The 15,453-nt window shown below is 37.9% G+C and overlaps 1 protein-coding gene across 19 annotated transcripts in view; it reads right to left on the bottom strand.

Moving 5' to 3' along the window:
* USP54 (ubiquitin specific peptidase 54) overlaps positions 1-15,453 on the bottom strand; it is a 125,037-nt gene that overhangs the window by 32,738 nt on the left and 76,846 nt on the right. For 18 of the 19 annotated variants that reach the window (XR_014146010.1, XR_014146011.1, XM_081822889.1 and 15 more), the window contains 6 exons: positions 6,019-6,153; positions 4,128-4,241; positions 3,916-3,998; positions 3,387-3,492; positions 3,128-3,274; positions 1,544-1,693 (listed from right to left, as the gene is read on the bottom strand). Coding sequence is in view for 17 of the 19 variants with exons in the window: in XM_081822889.1 (XP_081679015.1) it covers positions 1,544-1,693; positions 3,128-3,274; positions 3,387-3,492; positions 3,916-3,998; positions 4,128-4,241; positions 6,019-6,153 (735 nt within the window). In the remaining 2 variants the exon portion in view is untranslated. Of the gene's footprint in view, positions 1-1,543; positions 1,694-3,127; positions 3,275-3,386; positions 3,493-3,915; positions 3,999-4,127; positions 4,242-6,018; positions 6,154-12,604; positions 12,690-15,453 lie in introns of all 19 variants that reach the window. The other variant, XM_081822898.1, reaches the window with a different exon arrangement.

Below are 15,453 nucleotides of genomic sequence, written 5' to 3'. Positions count from 1 at the left end.
CCTACTCGGTTTTTCTAAAGAAAATAAGATAAAAAGACAACAATTGGGTAAAGAGACCACAAAAGAGACCTTAGACCTAAATTTCATAAATTTTTTGTTAAATCTTTTTTGGTTGTTGTTAAATCCTTTTAGAAAGCAGTAAAACCCTGTAAGAGGTAGGAATGATGAATAAAATTACTTTTATTCCTGTGAAACATCAATTCAGTTGTGAAATATAAATAAAAGTCCTCAAAGGTGAATATGCTATGTGAGGGGACTTCAGCCGCCTTAGTGATCAATTTATTTTCAGATTAAAGCCCTTACTTGAAATCTGCAATTCTATCATTCTATAAATTATATAATTTTCGCCTAAATATTAAAATCACTTTTATGAAGCTAAAGAGGAGGCAGAAACTCTCTCACAGACTGCCTTAGAATAAATGACATTCCATTTCAGAGTTCACACATGGCAGTACATAAAATGTCAAACTGCTTAGAATAGACAGCTGAACCTCGGCCTTAGCTTTGAGCTGGATTCAGCACTGCCAAAGCAGTGGAAAAGAGTGGCAGAAGAGCCGTGGAAACAACAATCCAATCAAATCCCTAAACTCACCCGCTCTCTTAAACTTGAACCAGTCACATTCTGAGATGGTGTGCTCTTAAGAACTGAACAACAAGCACAGTGCTTATTTCATAATAGATGTTCAGTAAATTTATAACTAAGTTATTATTTTAACTAAAACAAATATCCTTTTTACATACAAATCTTATTTAATATCTTATAAGGCAAGTATTATTTTTCAAATAAAAATGCTAAAGCTCAAGGAATTCATATAAATTGTCCAAAACTACAACAGCAAAAAAGAGATAGACAATCAGGAAATTTGACAGACTTTACTATTTGTAGAAGACACTGCTTAATGTCCATGGATTGGTATAAATTATAGTCAGAGGAGTCTCCTAGCTGCTAACCTTATCTCAAGAAGCTTCCTAACTCCTGCAGATCACCTTAACTGCTTCAGTCACAGACTGTGATTTAGATAGTAACAAGGTTCCAGCTTTACATATCCTCATAGCCCCGTTTTTTTTTTTTTTCTACACTATCCCCAAAACATGTTAAGGCACTTCAGGGAGGTAACAATCAGAGAATAACTGATAGCAGCTCTGGGACAAAGGATGACCCACTGATGATTCCAAGTTTGGAATTCTGAACTTCATGCTAACCTTCTAACCTAATTTGAAGCATTAAACTGTCCTCACTCAAATCAACCAATTAATACATTTAAAAAAAAAACACACTTTGTCAGCTATAAACACAGACCTGTGCTGACTGCATGGTGAGAAGATTCAGAGAAAACAACAGAAAATATATCGATCCTATCTTTGAGGAACTTGCCATCTACTTGGAGAAGATAAGACTGACACTCCCGTAAATTCAATAGATAGATAGGTAAACAGACATCAAAATTATGAAAATAGACACTGAAGACAAGAAGACAAGAAATTATCCTTAGTTTTTTGTTGCAGTCACCAAACACTTTAAGAAGGGCTTGAATATTCCTACCTCCTTGACATGAGCATCATCAAAATACATCCATTTGCGGATCTTTGTTTGGAAAAAGAATGTAGAATAATGTTTGCCATAGTAACAGATCATTCCTACTAAGTACAATTCAGACTGCTTGGCCCGGTCATCTGTCACTCTGAAAAACAGCTGTGGGGAAAAAAGAGAATGGAAAAGACAGTCACATACTCAACCCTCTCACATCATCTCTCAGCAGACTCCATCATTTCTTATTAAGGTACTGACTTGTTTCTCCACTCTTCAGTCTAAAATTTTCCCTAGTCCATATTAATCATCAGAAATGAACCTAAAAGGACAAAATATAAGGAAAAGCAAGACAGATAGGGGCCAGTAAACTGAAAAGGTGGTGATATTTCTTCATACTTTCAATAATATTTTATTGCTGGTGCTTACCGTAAAAGGAGCCCAGAAAGTTGAAAAGCACAAAACAAAACAAAAACAAAACACTCAGGTTTCAAAAGTTACTTATCAACTGGTGCACAAATATAAATTTCCTGCTGAGACCCTAACTAAGGGGTAAAAATGCCCTTAGGAGGAGCAATACCATCATGCTGGTTATCAGCATTTCAATTCGTGGATGTCTAGCACTGCCATAGGTTCTAAAAGACATACAAAAAAATTTGACGAAAAGGATATTTGCCTTGAGAAACTTATTTGAATGAGAAAATCATCATAAAAATAAAACAAAACTAGAACAATACAGGAGACGTAGACTACAGAAATTTAGAAAAAGGAGATTTAATGGTGTATAACCTACTCATGTCAGAGATTCCTTGGGAAGGAGACCTAAAATAAGATCCCAGATAGTTCATTTATTCTCAGTTGTGGCTTAGTGACATTAAAGAATGACAAGAGATCTCCTTAGTCACAGGACTGTAAGAGAAAGAAACCAGTAGAAAGGAAACCACAGAATTTCTGGTTCTTCTCTTGAACTGAAGGTAAACCCTGGCTGTACCTATACTAGGTATAGATATGGAACTGATAAGGTTAAGGACCCCAGGCTTAAAGTCTTTTTACCTATCTCTCTGAATAGATTCACAGAAAACCACTAAACCACTAATTCCCTTCCAAGCTACTTCATTACCTTCTCAACAGACATTGGTTCCTCACTGTAAATTCTGTATTGTAAAACTCAGGTCACCAACTTTTACCCCTCCACCTGCCATAGCAGCTCTAGTCAGGATTGCTCACTTCTTTGACTTTATTACCACCTGTGGTTGAAAACACTTCCCCACTCTACACCGGTATAAACAAACAATGAGTAGGGCACACAATAACTCTGTAAATTGCTTTATTTTTATCAGTAGCGAAGCTCTGCCCATCCTGTCTTTCAAGACCCATGTCATCCCATTTTTTCTAAAAAGCCTTTGCCACCTACCCAAAGGAGGTATGTGAACAGGTACATGCATGCACATGTATGTGTACACATATAACTATTATATTTGTCCAAAACTCTGTAATATTTGTCATCTAGGATATACCTTTGTGTTTAGTGTTCACTGCCCTTAAGCAATACTAAGACACAAGAACTCTAAGTCAGAGATAAAGGTAACTAATACTCACATCACCCAGCTTAAGGCAGGTACCCAGGCTGTGAATGACATCCTCTGCCAAGTCGGAGTGATCTGAGTCCCATACCAGCCCGATTGTGATAATCTGTGGAGCATTCATCAACACACGGCGAATCCGAATCCTTTCACCACAGTTGCTCTGAAATACATATATAAGACTAGTTTGAGATGTTTCCCACTGGCTCTGCCTCAATTCCACTACTCCTAGGGCTCCCTTCCCCACTCTGAACCTTACCCCTGACTTAACTCACCGGACAGTTCCGCAGATCTCCCATGGTGCTGGCATTTTGCAGCAGCTCACCAAACATGCTTGGTGAGGGTTTTTCTCGCCTTTCCAGCATACAAATAGCCTGATTGCTTCAAGATAGGGAATGGAAGGGAATGATGGTAGGAGTTACCCAGAGTTATAACTAAATCAAATAGATTATTCATACAAACTCTTAACTCACATGTTTGATTTTCTTCTTCTGCCCACTATATCAAAGCCCCTTGCCCTGACCAGCTTCAGTGTCCCAAACACAATGAACGCCTCTGCCTGTCCCAAAATCCAAAGCTTATAGAATCCCCATTTCACCTCCCACCAGAACTGAACCTAAGAAAAGGAGATGGTTGGGAGAGGAGGGAAGAAGAACAAAGGTTACTTTGAAGTTATTGTTCTCAGTTCCTACAATATAGCATAGTCTTAACAATAAAAATATAAGCTACTTGGATGCCGTCAGTGAAAACTCAATCATTTAAGGAGTACCTAAGAGTACAAACAGAGAACCCTTTAAGACTCACCAAAGGGAAGTAGTGGAGATGTAATGCACCATCTGGATGAAAGGCAGCGGATCAGAAGTGGCACCACAGCTAGTACACACACACTGGGCCCAGGTAAAAAAGCAAAACCAGGCAGCCACAGTCATTAGTTGTTTTAGCACCCATCTAACACCCCACAGCCCAGCATAAAGTGTTCTTGAAGAAGAAGTGATGTAGACAGAGATAAGGTTCACCTGTTCAAACAACGTCATTGCAAATTTCTGGTGGGAGATGCAGTGTTGGGCAGTACATATATCCTCTTTGGTTTCATCAGCAATGTGGAAGTGAATTCTCATCAGGAGGTTTTCCTAATAGGGAAAGAACAAAAGCAGTATTATCAGTGATATGTAATAGAAAAATGCACATATTGGTAGGCAGTTTACTCAGAGAAATAGTAGTCCTCTTGGAAGGTAAGAATACCTCTACTTTTTTTAAAAAAACGGTTTAATTTGAATAATTATAAGTTCACAGGAAGTTTCAAAAAAATGGTATAGGAAGTCCATGTACCCTTCACCCAGTTTCCTCCAATGGTAACATCTTGCATAACTATAGTACGATAACCACACCAAGAAACGGACATCAATATAGTCTACAGAGTTTATTTAGATTCCACCAGTTTTACATATATTTGTGTGTGTAACTCTATGCAATTTTCTTACATGTACAGAGTCATATAACAACCACTGCCATCAAGATATAAAACTGTTCTATCACAAGGTTCCCTCACATTATTCCTTTATAGCCTTACCCACCCAATTCCAACCCTGACACCTAGCAACCACTAATCTGTTCTCTTATCTCTATAAGCTTGTTATTTCAGGAATATTATATAAATGGGAGCATATGGTAGGTATATAACCTTTTGATACTGTTTTTTCGCTCAGCATAATTCCTTTTAGATCCATTCAAGTTGATGTGTAAATTCCTTTTTTTATTACTGCATAGTATTCCATGGTATGGGAATACCAAAGTTTGTTTCACTATTTACCATTTAAGGCATTTGTGTTGTTTCCAATCAGGAGCTATTACAAATAAAGATTCTATGAACATTCATGGACAGGTATAAACTTAAGTTTTCATTTCTCTGGGATACGGGATACATGTCCAGGAATGCAACTGCTGAACCATATGATAATTTTTAAGTTTAGTTTTTTAAGAAACTGCCAAACTGTTTTCCAGAGTGGCTATACCATTTTACGTTCCCACCAGCAATATGTAAGTGATCCAGTTTCTCAGGAGTACCTCTGATTTTGGTGACATTTTACCCTGTAATGGAATATAGATCACTCTCAGATTTTTTTTTTTTAAGATTTTATTTATTTATTTGAGAGAGAGAGAGAGAGCGTGCACATGAGAGGGGGGAGGGTCAGAGGGAGAAGCAGACTCCCTGCGGAGCAGGGAGCCCGATGTGGGACTCGATCCTGGGACTCCAGGATCATGACCTGAGCCGAAGGCAGTCGCTTAACCAACTGAGCCACCCACGCACCCCACTCTCAGATTTTTTTAATGGATGCACAGAGAGTCTTTAGAAGGTTGATGGATGGAACCCAGAGTTCAGAACAGTCTTCTACTAAAAGTCACTGGGAACAATGTAGCTACCTAAACAGCACATTACACTTGTGTTAGGGACTCAGTTCTTCTCTGTTTAATTATCATTAGTAATGCAGGAGTGCACAAAGTAAGGTGGTCCCCAGACCAGCAGCATCAGTATTAGCATCACCTGGAAACTTGTTAGAGCTAGATATACTTGGGCCCCAATCCAGACCTACTGAATCAGAAACTCAAGGGAATGGGACACGGCAATTTGTATTTTAATGAGCCCTGTCTCCTCTGAAGGCAAGACCCACTGTTTTATGCAATGGCAAGCACAAAACTACTCTAAGCCTGAAGGAAAAAGAATAAACCCATTATGCAATTCCTACTTCATTAACAGAGACACCCTAGAGCTCTGAAAAACTAGGGAAATTCCTAGTCCTAATTGTAGATACTAGGGCAGACTAAATACTACAGTAAAGTACCCAGTCCTTGATGGAAATCATCAACAGTCTCACCCCATATCAAAAAGGGCCAGAGGCCAACACTTACAAAGCACTCTGCAGCATCATCCATAATTCCCAGCTGGAAACGCTGTTCATCCTGGAAAGTCTTTGCCAGAGCACTGCGGAGAGTGTCAGATGGAAGCACTTTTTCACTACTACACTGAAACTGGTTAAAGATTCCCTGCAGGGAAGAGGTTAGACAAGGGAAAAAAGCAGTGTTGTTATTAAGCTTCTACACATCCCAGTCTGTCAAGCTAGCATCTCCATGCTTTTGACAGTGGAACCAAATGTACTTCCCATGAGTTGATATGCTTGTAGTTAGTAATAAAAAAGTAAAAAATCAAGAGTCAGAATAAGGAGCATGATCTGTGCTAGTAAGGATCCTTGCTCTTCCATCTGACTGTGATATCATCAAGAACACATTAGGAGAGACCACTGTCATTAATTAATATAGGGTTACCTCATTTCCTCTGATACAGAGGTAGAAGATCCACAGTAAATAAGGACAAATTATATATAAATCATTTGGTAAATAATTCTCTGGGGCTCATCCTATGAAACTTGGCCCCCTTCTCTTAATTTAGAATTACTCAAAGGACAAAGAATAATATAACAAAGACCTACTTGTCTAATACCCAGAAATAAACATTCCATCATGTTTATTTCAAATCTACAGATGAAGTCCCATTTAAGACCACCCACTCTCTACCAGGCACTCACTATCATGAGTTTGTTGCACAATCTTCTGTTTTTTAATACCTGTGTATTTGTGTATGTGTGTGTGTGTGTGTGTATCCTTTAATAATACATAGATACTTTTATGTATATTTTTTGTTTATATACAAAGCATCACACTGACTTTTACTTTTTTAAATTCAGCATTATTTTTGAGATCTATCCATAATTTATACACACACACACATACACACACACACGGTTCATCCCTTTTCCCTGATGTGTTGTATTTTATCAGGTGCCTATACGACATCTATTTATCCATTTCTTTATTGATGGACATTTTAGCAGTCTCTAATTTTTTGCCATTATAAAGAGGCTATCTCAACTTTTACTTCCACCAGTAAATGAATATAAATAAATTTCCCCATATCCTTGTCAGCAATTAATAAATACACTCAGACTGGTTAATTTGAGTCTTTCTAACCACATTTAGTTTTTCTGAGTCTTTTATAAATATGACTTGTGGCAAACATCTTCTTCCAGTCTTCTAATGTCTTTTATATGGAGCAGTTTTTTAATTTTGGTGTAATTAAATGTATCTATCTTCTCCATCTTTGCCTGATCTAAAACAATGATGAATGTGACCTCCAGAGAATGGAAACAAAGAGTGGCAACAAGTGGCACCTGGCTTGATGAGTCCTTCTCAAGTGGTATTGGACCTTCCCCACAAAAATTAGAATATGATCCTTTGACATCACGTGGCCCAAATCCTCACTAAACCACCCAGATAAACAATAAATTCAACGATAGTTACATATCAACACACCAAAGAATGTCACTCACTTGAAATTCTTGTTAGTAATTTCTTCACATAAAAAAACCCCATGGTTATTTTTCAGACTTACTAATGAGACCAGAAATAAGACCATTTTATAAACCTACTTATGTGATCTAAGAATAGGAGGCCTTACCAACCTAGAATGGTCAATTCTTGGTCCTCATCTTACTTGAACTATCAGCAGCTCAGTCACTCGCTCTTCAGAATTTTATCCAAATATTACCCTCACTATATAGTATTTCCTGATCATTCTTTTTTTCTCTTTCTTTCTTTCTTTTTTTTCTTTCTTTCTCTCTCACTCTCTCTTTCTTCCTTTTTTTCTTTTTTAGATTTTATTTGTCAAAAAGAGAGAGAGAGCACAAGCAGGGGGAATGGCAGGCAGAGGGAGAAGCAGGTTCCCCACTGAGCAAGGAGCGCAATGCAGACTTGATCCCAGGACTCTGGGATCATGACCTGAGCCAAAGGCAGACGCTTAACCAACTGAGCCACCCAGGCGCCCCCTGATCACTCTATTTAAAATTGTAAGCTCCACCCCCTCTTCCCCAAACCTTCCACCCTCACCTGTTTTATTTTTCTCTGTGGCACTTATTATAATCTTTAATACCATGTATTTTACTTATTTACTGTCTGACTATACTCTCTAGAATTTAAGTGTGAGGACAGAAAATTTTTGCCCTTTAATTCCCTGCTATATTATTCCCAGCACCTAGAAGGATACTGGCATATAGAGGGCAACCAATAACTTGTTTTGGATGAATGAATGATGTGATATGGGTAGATCTTATTAAGATATTATTAAGTCCCCTCCTTTTTTTTAAGTAGGCTCCATGCCCATTGGGGAGCCCAACACAGGGCCTGAACCCACGACCCATAGATCAAGACCTGAGCTGAGATCAAGAGTCAGATGTTTAACCAACTGAACCACCCAGGTATCCCTAGTCCCTCTTTTTTTAAAGCAGATAAAGAATCACCCAGAAAGGAAGAATGAAGCGGGGGAAATCGGAGGGGTAGACGAACCATGAGAGACGACGGACTCTGAAAAACAAACAGGGTTCTAGAGGGGAGGGGGGTGGGAGGATGGGTTAGCCTGGTGGTGGGTATTGAGGAGGGCACATTCTGCATGGAGCACTGGGTGTTATGCACAAACAATGAATCATGGAACACTTCATCTAAAACTAATGATGTAATGTATGGGGATTAACATAAGAATAAAAAAAAAATAAGAAAAAAAAAAGAATCACCCAGAAAAGTTGAGAATTTTTCTTAAGGTAATATAACTGGTTAAAGCAAAATGGAATTAAACCTCATTCTGCTAATTTCAAGTTAGAACTGTTTTTTCCTCATTCTACTCTCTTACTAGCACTGTTCTTCCTCATACACATTGAACACCTATCCCAAAAGCAGCTCAAGAACAATTTGCTACATAACCTGCTATTATTTCCTACAAAGAATTCCATACAATGTGGAGACAGTACTAAATAATACATATTTAGTATTATTTTATAAGCTAGGAGCTGGGGGAAATCTATTATAAGTACTCCAAGTTATTTTGGATTAACCTAGACATTTTTCACAAATATATTTAAGATCAGGGAAAGGCAAGGCAGGACCTTCACTATCAGTGACCCTTAAACTAAGACCAAAAGGAACGGTCTAGGACCATAGTTAAACATTCTCAGAGGGCAATTGGATATCTACACCAAGTGACCTATAGGATTCTGAAACAGAGGAACAGAGAAACAAAGGAAAAAGTGGCCCAAGAAGCAGTGACTGCTTTTACAAATAGTGGTTTGACAACTGAAAACACTAAGTGAGCACTATCACATCCCAACTTGCTATTCTTCTCAACTGTTAATGCTAAGATATTACTGCTAACAAAAGCTCTATCTCTAGAGCATGGGATGGATGAGGTTTGGTCCTCTGTGCAGAGCTCAAAACTGGTTTCAAAACAAACCAATGCGAAATTAGTTCCAGGACAGTTGTGTACAAATGTGATATTTGCAAACTACAGCCCCTTTAGTCCTTCTCAACTGAGTTCACTCAAGAATTAAGCCCTAATACTCTAAGGCATCAACAATTCCTAATGAACTAACGTCTCTCTTATGCATGCAGTAGTTATGTTATTATCCAGAGAGAATTAAAATAGTCACTCAAGTTATGTTCTGTGTTCTGTGGTTCAGATGACCCTGCTTGAGAAAGGACAGGACTCCACTGAGAGATGGTATAGAGTAATAGTTAAGAGCATGGACTCTGGAACCAGACTATCTGGGTTCAAAATCCCAGTCCTATTATCTACCATCTCTGTGACCTTAGAAAAGTTACTTAACTTCTCTAGGCTTCAGTTTCCTCTTTTAAAAGAGGATTAGTAATAGTACTTACCTCCTAGGGTTATTTATGGATTAAATGAATTATCTATATCTCTATACCTTAGACTAATGCCTGGCTGTATAAGTGCTATCTAAGTATTAGCTGCCATTGTTGTTGTTGTTGTTATTATTATTATTATTATTATTGTCATTATATTTTTAGGTTACTAAGAAGCCTGTCTGCTACTGACCTTGGGTCAGAAATGCATCTACTTTGAGCTACCTCCCTAGTCTCTGAAATCTGGGTAGGAAGGACCAATCTTTTCTCTTTCTGTTGCTCTTATTTAGGAGAGGCATATTTCCCATGACTATATAAGAAAGGTTTCAGCACAGAAAGGGAAAGACCTAAAGTCAGAGCTCTGCTTACATGCACAATGGATATGCAATAACAGATCTGACTTGTGTCTGGTGTCATCAATGTCTCCAAACTATACTCTTTTCTCATCTCTTAATTACAGGCAACTTTCTCCGCACACAATGAGTATCTGAATGTATTCAGAATGCCTGCATCTTCTTTATTTTATTGTAACTATTATTATCAGTCTTGCTCTGCTATTGTTAGGAAAAAGCAAGTGTACCAGGGATGAGGCAGCCTGAGCTCTCCCAGCATGCATCTGTGGAGCTGCAGCTCTGTAAGAAGCTGTAGCACAAAGCCCCTCTGTTAGGGCAGCACACTAACCCCTGTGTGTCCCTCTCACATGAGCACAAGGGCTGGAACGGGCCTCCTCCTGTTCCCATTTTCACCCTCCTCCCACCTTTCCCAGAGGGAGATCCTGTTCACACCAAAGAAAGCCAAGAAATTTAGTTCAGCAATAAGAACAGGTGGTAGCACCAATAAGGAACAAAAACTGGTATTCTTCCAATTGCTGAGTTCTGTGGCAGGGAGTGAGAAAGGGCAGGAAGAACCAAAACCCAGGAATTATTTTTCCCTATGGGGACCATGATGGTTTCATTTCAATAAACAGAGAAAACCCACCTTTGAGGTTTCTCTCTGCTCTTCTTCACAAAGTGAAACCAAAGAGGTCTTCCTTTTCATTCTCAGGAAAAGGCAAATTACTTTTTGTCTGTTAACTATTTTCTTGGATGCAGTGCAAAAGCATTAAGACTTTAATGACTAAAAGCAGGTGCTTCCCCACCCATTTCTCTTGGATCATGGAGCAAACAATTCTATCCACATGAGCACATAATTATTTGGATTAGTAAAAACATGTAAATAAGATAAAAGTGCCATAAAGACAGAAAGTCTTTGTTCTTTGGCATCTACAAATGCAGCTGTTGCTTAAGTTTTTTTCCCCCTAAAACACAGACTTTTGTCTTTAGGCGGGGAACAGCTATTTATTTCTCTCTCAGGACTTTCTAGCCTTGCATCTAAAAGAAGTCATGAGTAGAGAAGATGAGGGTCAGGAGAAGGGCCATCACTAAATTTGATGCTTTATGGACTCTTGGTTTTTGGAAAGTTAGCAGTCCAACTCATCCCTGAAGGGTGTCCAAGAATAACTTTGCAAAGGCATGACACACTTTATGCACTGCTACTAACTCAGTTCTTAGGTTTTCTCTTCTTGATCTGGGCTTCCCAAATCTCTCATCATTTTGGCTCTCATAATCACTCCTTTTCTCCACATCTCCTGGAAATCAGAGACTTAAGTAACTTGTAAACCTGAATGTGGCCAATCAAGCCTGTTTGTAAAAACAACCCTCTGAAAGAAAGATAAAGGAGCTACTACTCCTTGAGGACTACTGGAAAAGAGAACTATTCACTAGTTTTATGTGTTCAAAAGAATCTCGAACATTCTCTTTCAAGAGGGGAAAGAACATATAAATGTTTGCCATTTTGGCACCCAAAACATAACACTGGATTTTTTAACATTTTATTGCAGAAAATCTCAAACATACTAGAGTAGACAAAATACCACAACAAACTCCCATGTACCTATTATCTATCTTCAACAATTATCAGCCTGTGGCCAATCTCATTTCATATATACAACCCACCCACTTACCCCATTCCCAGGTCATTTTGAATCAAATGCCAGACATTATTCATCTGTAAACATTTCAGGGTATGTCTCTAAAAAATAAGAACTCCTTTTGTTTAAAACATAACCATAATATAATTACCACACTTAGAAAAGGGTAATAGTAATTCTTCAATATTATCAAATATCCAGTCAGTTTAATAGAAACTCTTACTTCAACACTGGAGAAGGCAGAGAACAGCTGGCTAGCTTCTCCACTGGGATTCCTTAACCTTATGTCTAAAAATACCTACCTTTTCTGGACTTCATGATTAGAAAATTATCTGCATATCCTATATCAGTCCTTTTAAGTAAATTCAGTTATCAATACCATCTCTCCCCATGAGTTTAGGGCTTCATTTGCACTCTTTGAGTTCATAACCCAACACTTTGTAGACCTGCAGTGGTGAAGTTAAACACCATCATAAGCTACCTATCACCCTCATTCCTGTTACCAGTGCAAAAGAGACAGACACCCATATACACACAAAGACAGAGACACAGAAAGAAATACCAAGACTTCAAGACACTGGACAGAGAGCCATAGAACAGAGACAGGCTAAATTCCACCAGAGGATGGTATTGCTTTTAGTGGGAAATCACAAACCAATGGCGAGATTTTACAAAATATAATAGTCAACTTGCTAATTTTTGTCAAGATAAAAAATGCAGGACCTTAGAGATAACCAACAGTATTTAAATCAAATTTTGAGAATCAATACCATAACCACTTACCCCACAGGGGAAATGAAAAGGGGGACCCTTCTGGACATGCACAAAGATTTTGAGATTGTATAAGTTTCAGGTTCTGCCATAAACTCTGGAAAGGAAAGAATCATGATGATCTACTATGTTTTTCCTTGCAGCCACACCCCTCTATTTGAATATCATGTAAAATTCTAAACTCCAAATTTTAAAAAGGATAAAAGACTCAACTTTATACTATCCAAGTTATGTCAATGGTTAAATTAGTTGAGAATATTTCGGTACAGCCTAATAGGACTTCAAGACTAAGAAAGGTTAACCAAAAGGTCACATACATATGCTCATATCCCATAGATAAGCAAAACAAAGAAGTTCAACTCAAGTAGATGATATCTGCATTAGACATAGGGATATAGCTTCTTCACGTGAGGGCTGTTTATTACTAGCTAAAATTTCCAGGGAACATATTAGAAATCTAATTTCCTGGTTTAAATAGTCCAGCATAATGGATTTACTCTTCTCTGATACTGGCCATGACTATAGGACAATGAAGAACCTTCTATTCCAATAATCTATAAAAAAAAAAGGATTGGACTGATAATGAACAATGAGTAATCTCCCATATTACTTTACTCCCTGTGCTTAAGCTTCAATACCCAATACAGGAACAGCTACTTAAAAATATATTGAGTCATTTATTCTCTGAACTCTCAAATATCCCCCCAATTAACAGGTGGGTTATCAACAGAACACAGATTTTCCTGCCCCTTTCAAACATTATTACTGCTCTATAAATACAGACTTACATTACACAACACCTTATACACAAAAACCTATTTTCTCCCCACCTACCCTCAGCATTACCAACATTCCCTGGCTTTGATGCCTTGTACTAGCATTCTTAAAAGAAAAATCACTAATTGAGAAGATTTGTTGAATTTAATCAATGAAGCATTCTTCTTTGCCTATAACAAAAAACACTCTGTCCTACATCTTGGCACACTGCAAAGCCTCTAGTACAATCCCTGGAAGGAGAACAAAATCTTTGTGGCATACTAAGCACAGAGGACGGATTTCCTCCCCTGGACAGAGATAAATAAATAAGCCAACACCAAAGTAAAATCATACCCTGGGAGCTGGGGGCAAAAGGGCAGATTCAATATGAATAATAAATAAGAGCTCTAGGCTATAGGCATGACAACAGTTCAGGTTAGGAAATATCTTTTAGTAACACTAGATGGGAATAAATTTGTAGATTCAGAAGGAACAGGGCAATAAGCATACAAATCGCTTCTATTTGCTTAATCAGTGTTGAAAGGCATTGCGGTTCACAGTAAGAAGAAAGACACACTGACACAAATTCTTTTTAATGAAAGCCATCATTAATAATTTGCATGCAAGATTTGAAGGCTGAAATTACTTTAGGAACTTAGTATCAAGTAACATAGAAAAAAAACCAGTACATTTTACAGAACCAAAAGAAATGGATTATCCTAAATACTGTGTATAAACCACCAAAAAGCAATTATAAGCTCTGGATACAACATATACTACGGTACCTGGTGATGGTCACAAGGCACAAAAATACTGACAAACATTTGGAGAGCAGAAGAAAAAGCAAAAATATTATATAAAAGTTGTTCACATAAGACCAATAGTAAAGGCATTTTAAGGGTTGATGCAAGGTAAATAAAAAGTAGAGAAAAAGCAGGGATACGTATCTTCTAGCCAGACTCAGAAGCGCAAATCCTTCATCCAAAACATTAGATTACGGGAAAGTTGGCTAGCTTCTGATTCATCTAGGAACATGTTTATGTCTCTTTTTGTTCTTAATACTGGGTTCTAGAGCTAAACAATTATGTACCAACATAAAGAATTCTGACTTCATAGAATCGGCAAGTTCTTACAGAGTACTTCAAATTCAAGAATTTTGGAGTTCCCTATTTTGAAAAAAATCTATGATATAAGAATTTTACATTTCAAACTTAGCACTAAAGAATGCAAATAGGACACGAAGTACCAGCAAAAAGGAATTCTTACTTGCGTCACCAAACATTCCTCTAATTTTTAAATAGGCAGAGAAAAAAAAATGGGATTTAAATATATAGAATTACACCCACACTGGGACACCACAAAGTTAACATGTAACTTAATTGTAGGATACCAGATAACTGCTTTGTTTGACAGAATCCCAGGCTTTTGACTCTTCAGCAGATCTTCCCACCATCAACTCCTCAGGACCCCCACTACACACATACATCTCACCGTTCCCTAACTAAATGAGGCATAAAATCCAAGATTAAGCAGACCTACTGAAAAAAAAAGTATAAAACCAGAAGTCACAATGAAAATCTGAAGTAGAACAAGAGTGAGAGAGAGCATAAAAGACAAAAAGAAAAAAGAGAAGAAAAAGGCAAGTACCCAAGACTTTATAACTAAAATCCAAGAACTACTTAAAGAATATATGAACCCAGAGAAGTTAAGTGTTTATATTATGGTGCACGCACCTTAAGGAATACCAACAGGGAGGAAATGCTGAGCCACCTTCCCAAAAACTCATTCAGCCATGTTAAATACTATTAAGTAAAACAATCATGGGTCTAGATAGAGGTAATATTTTTATTTTTTATTTATTTATTTTTTTTAGGATTTTATTTATTTATTTGAGAGAGAGAGAATGAGAGACAGAGAGCACGAGAGGGAAGAGGGTCAGAGGGAGAAGCAGACTCCCTGCCGAGCAGGGAGCCCGATGTGGGACTCGATCCCGGGACTCCAGGATCATGACCTGAGCCGAAGGCAGTCGCCTAACTGACTGAGCCACCCAGGCGCCCAGAGGTAATATTTTTAAAACTTCATTAGGAAGATATATTTCTGGGGGG

Source organism: Leptonychotes weddellii, chromosome 6 (assembly GCF_054177405.1).
Source record: "Leptonychotes weddellii isolate Sample4059 chromosome 6, ASM5417740v2, whole genome shotgun sequence".
NCBI classification, from domain to species: Eukaryota; Metazoa; Chordata; class Mammalia; order Carnivora; family Phocidae; genus Leptonychotes; species Leptonychotes weddellii.
Note: the sequence above shows the minus strand (reverse complement) of the source record. Positions and strands in the feature narration are given on the sequence as shown.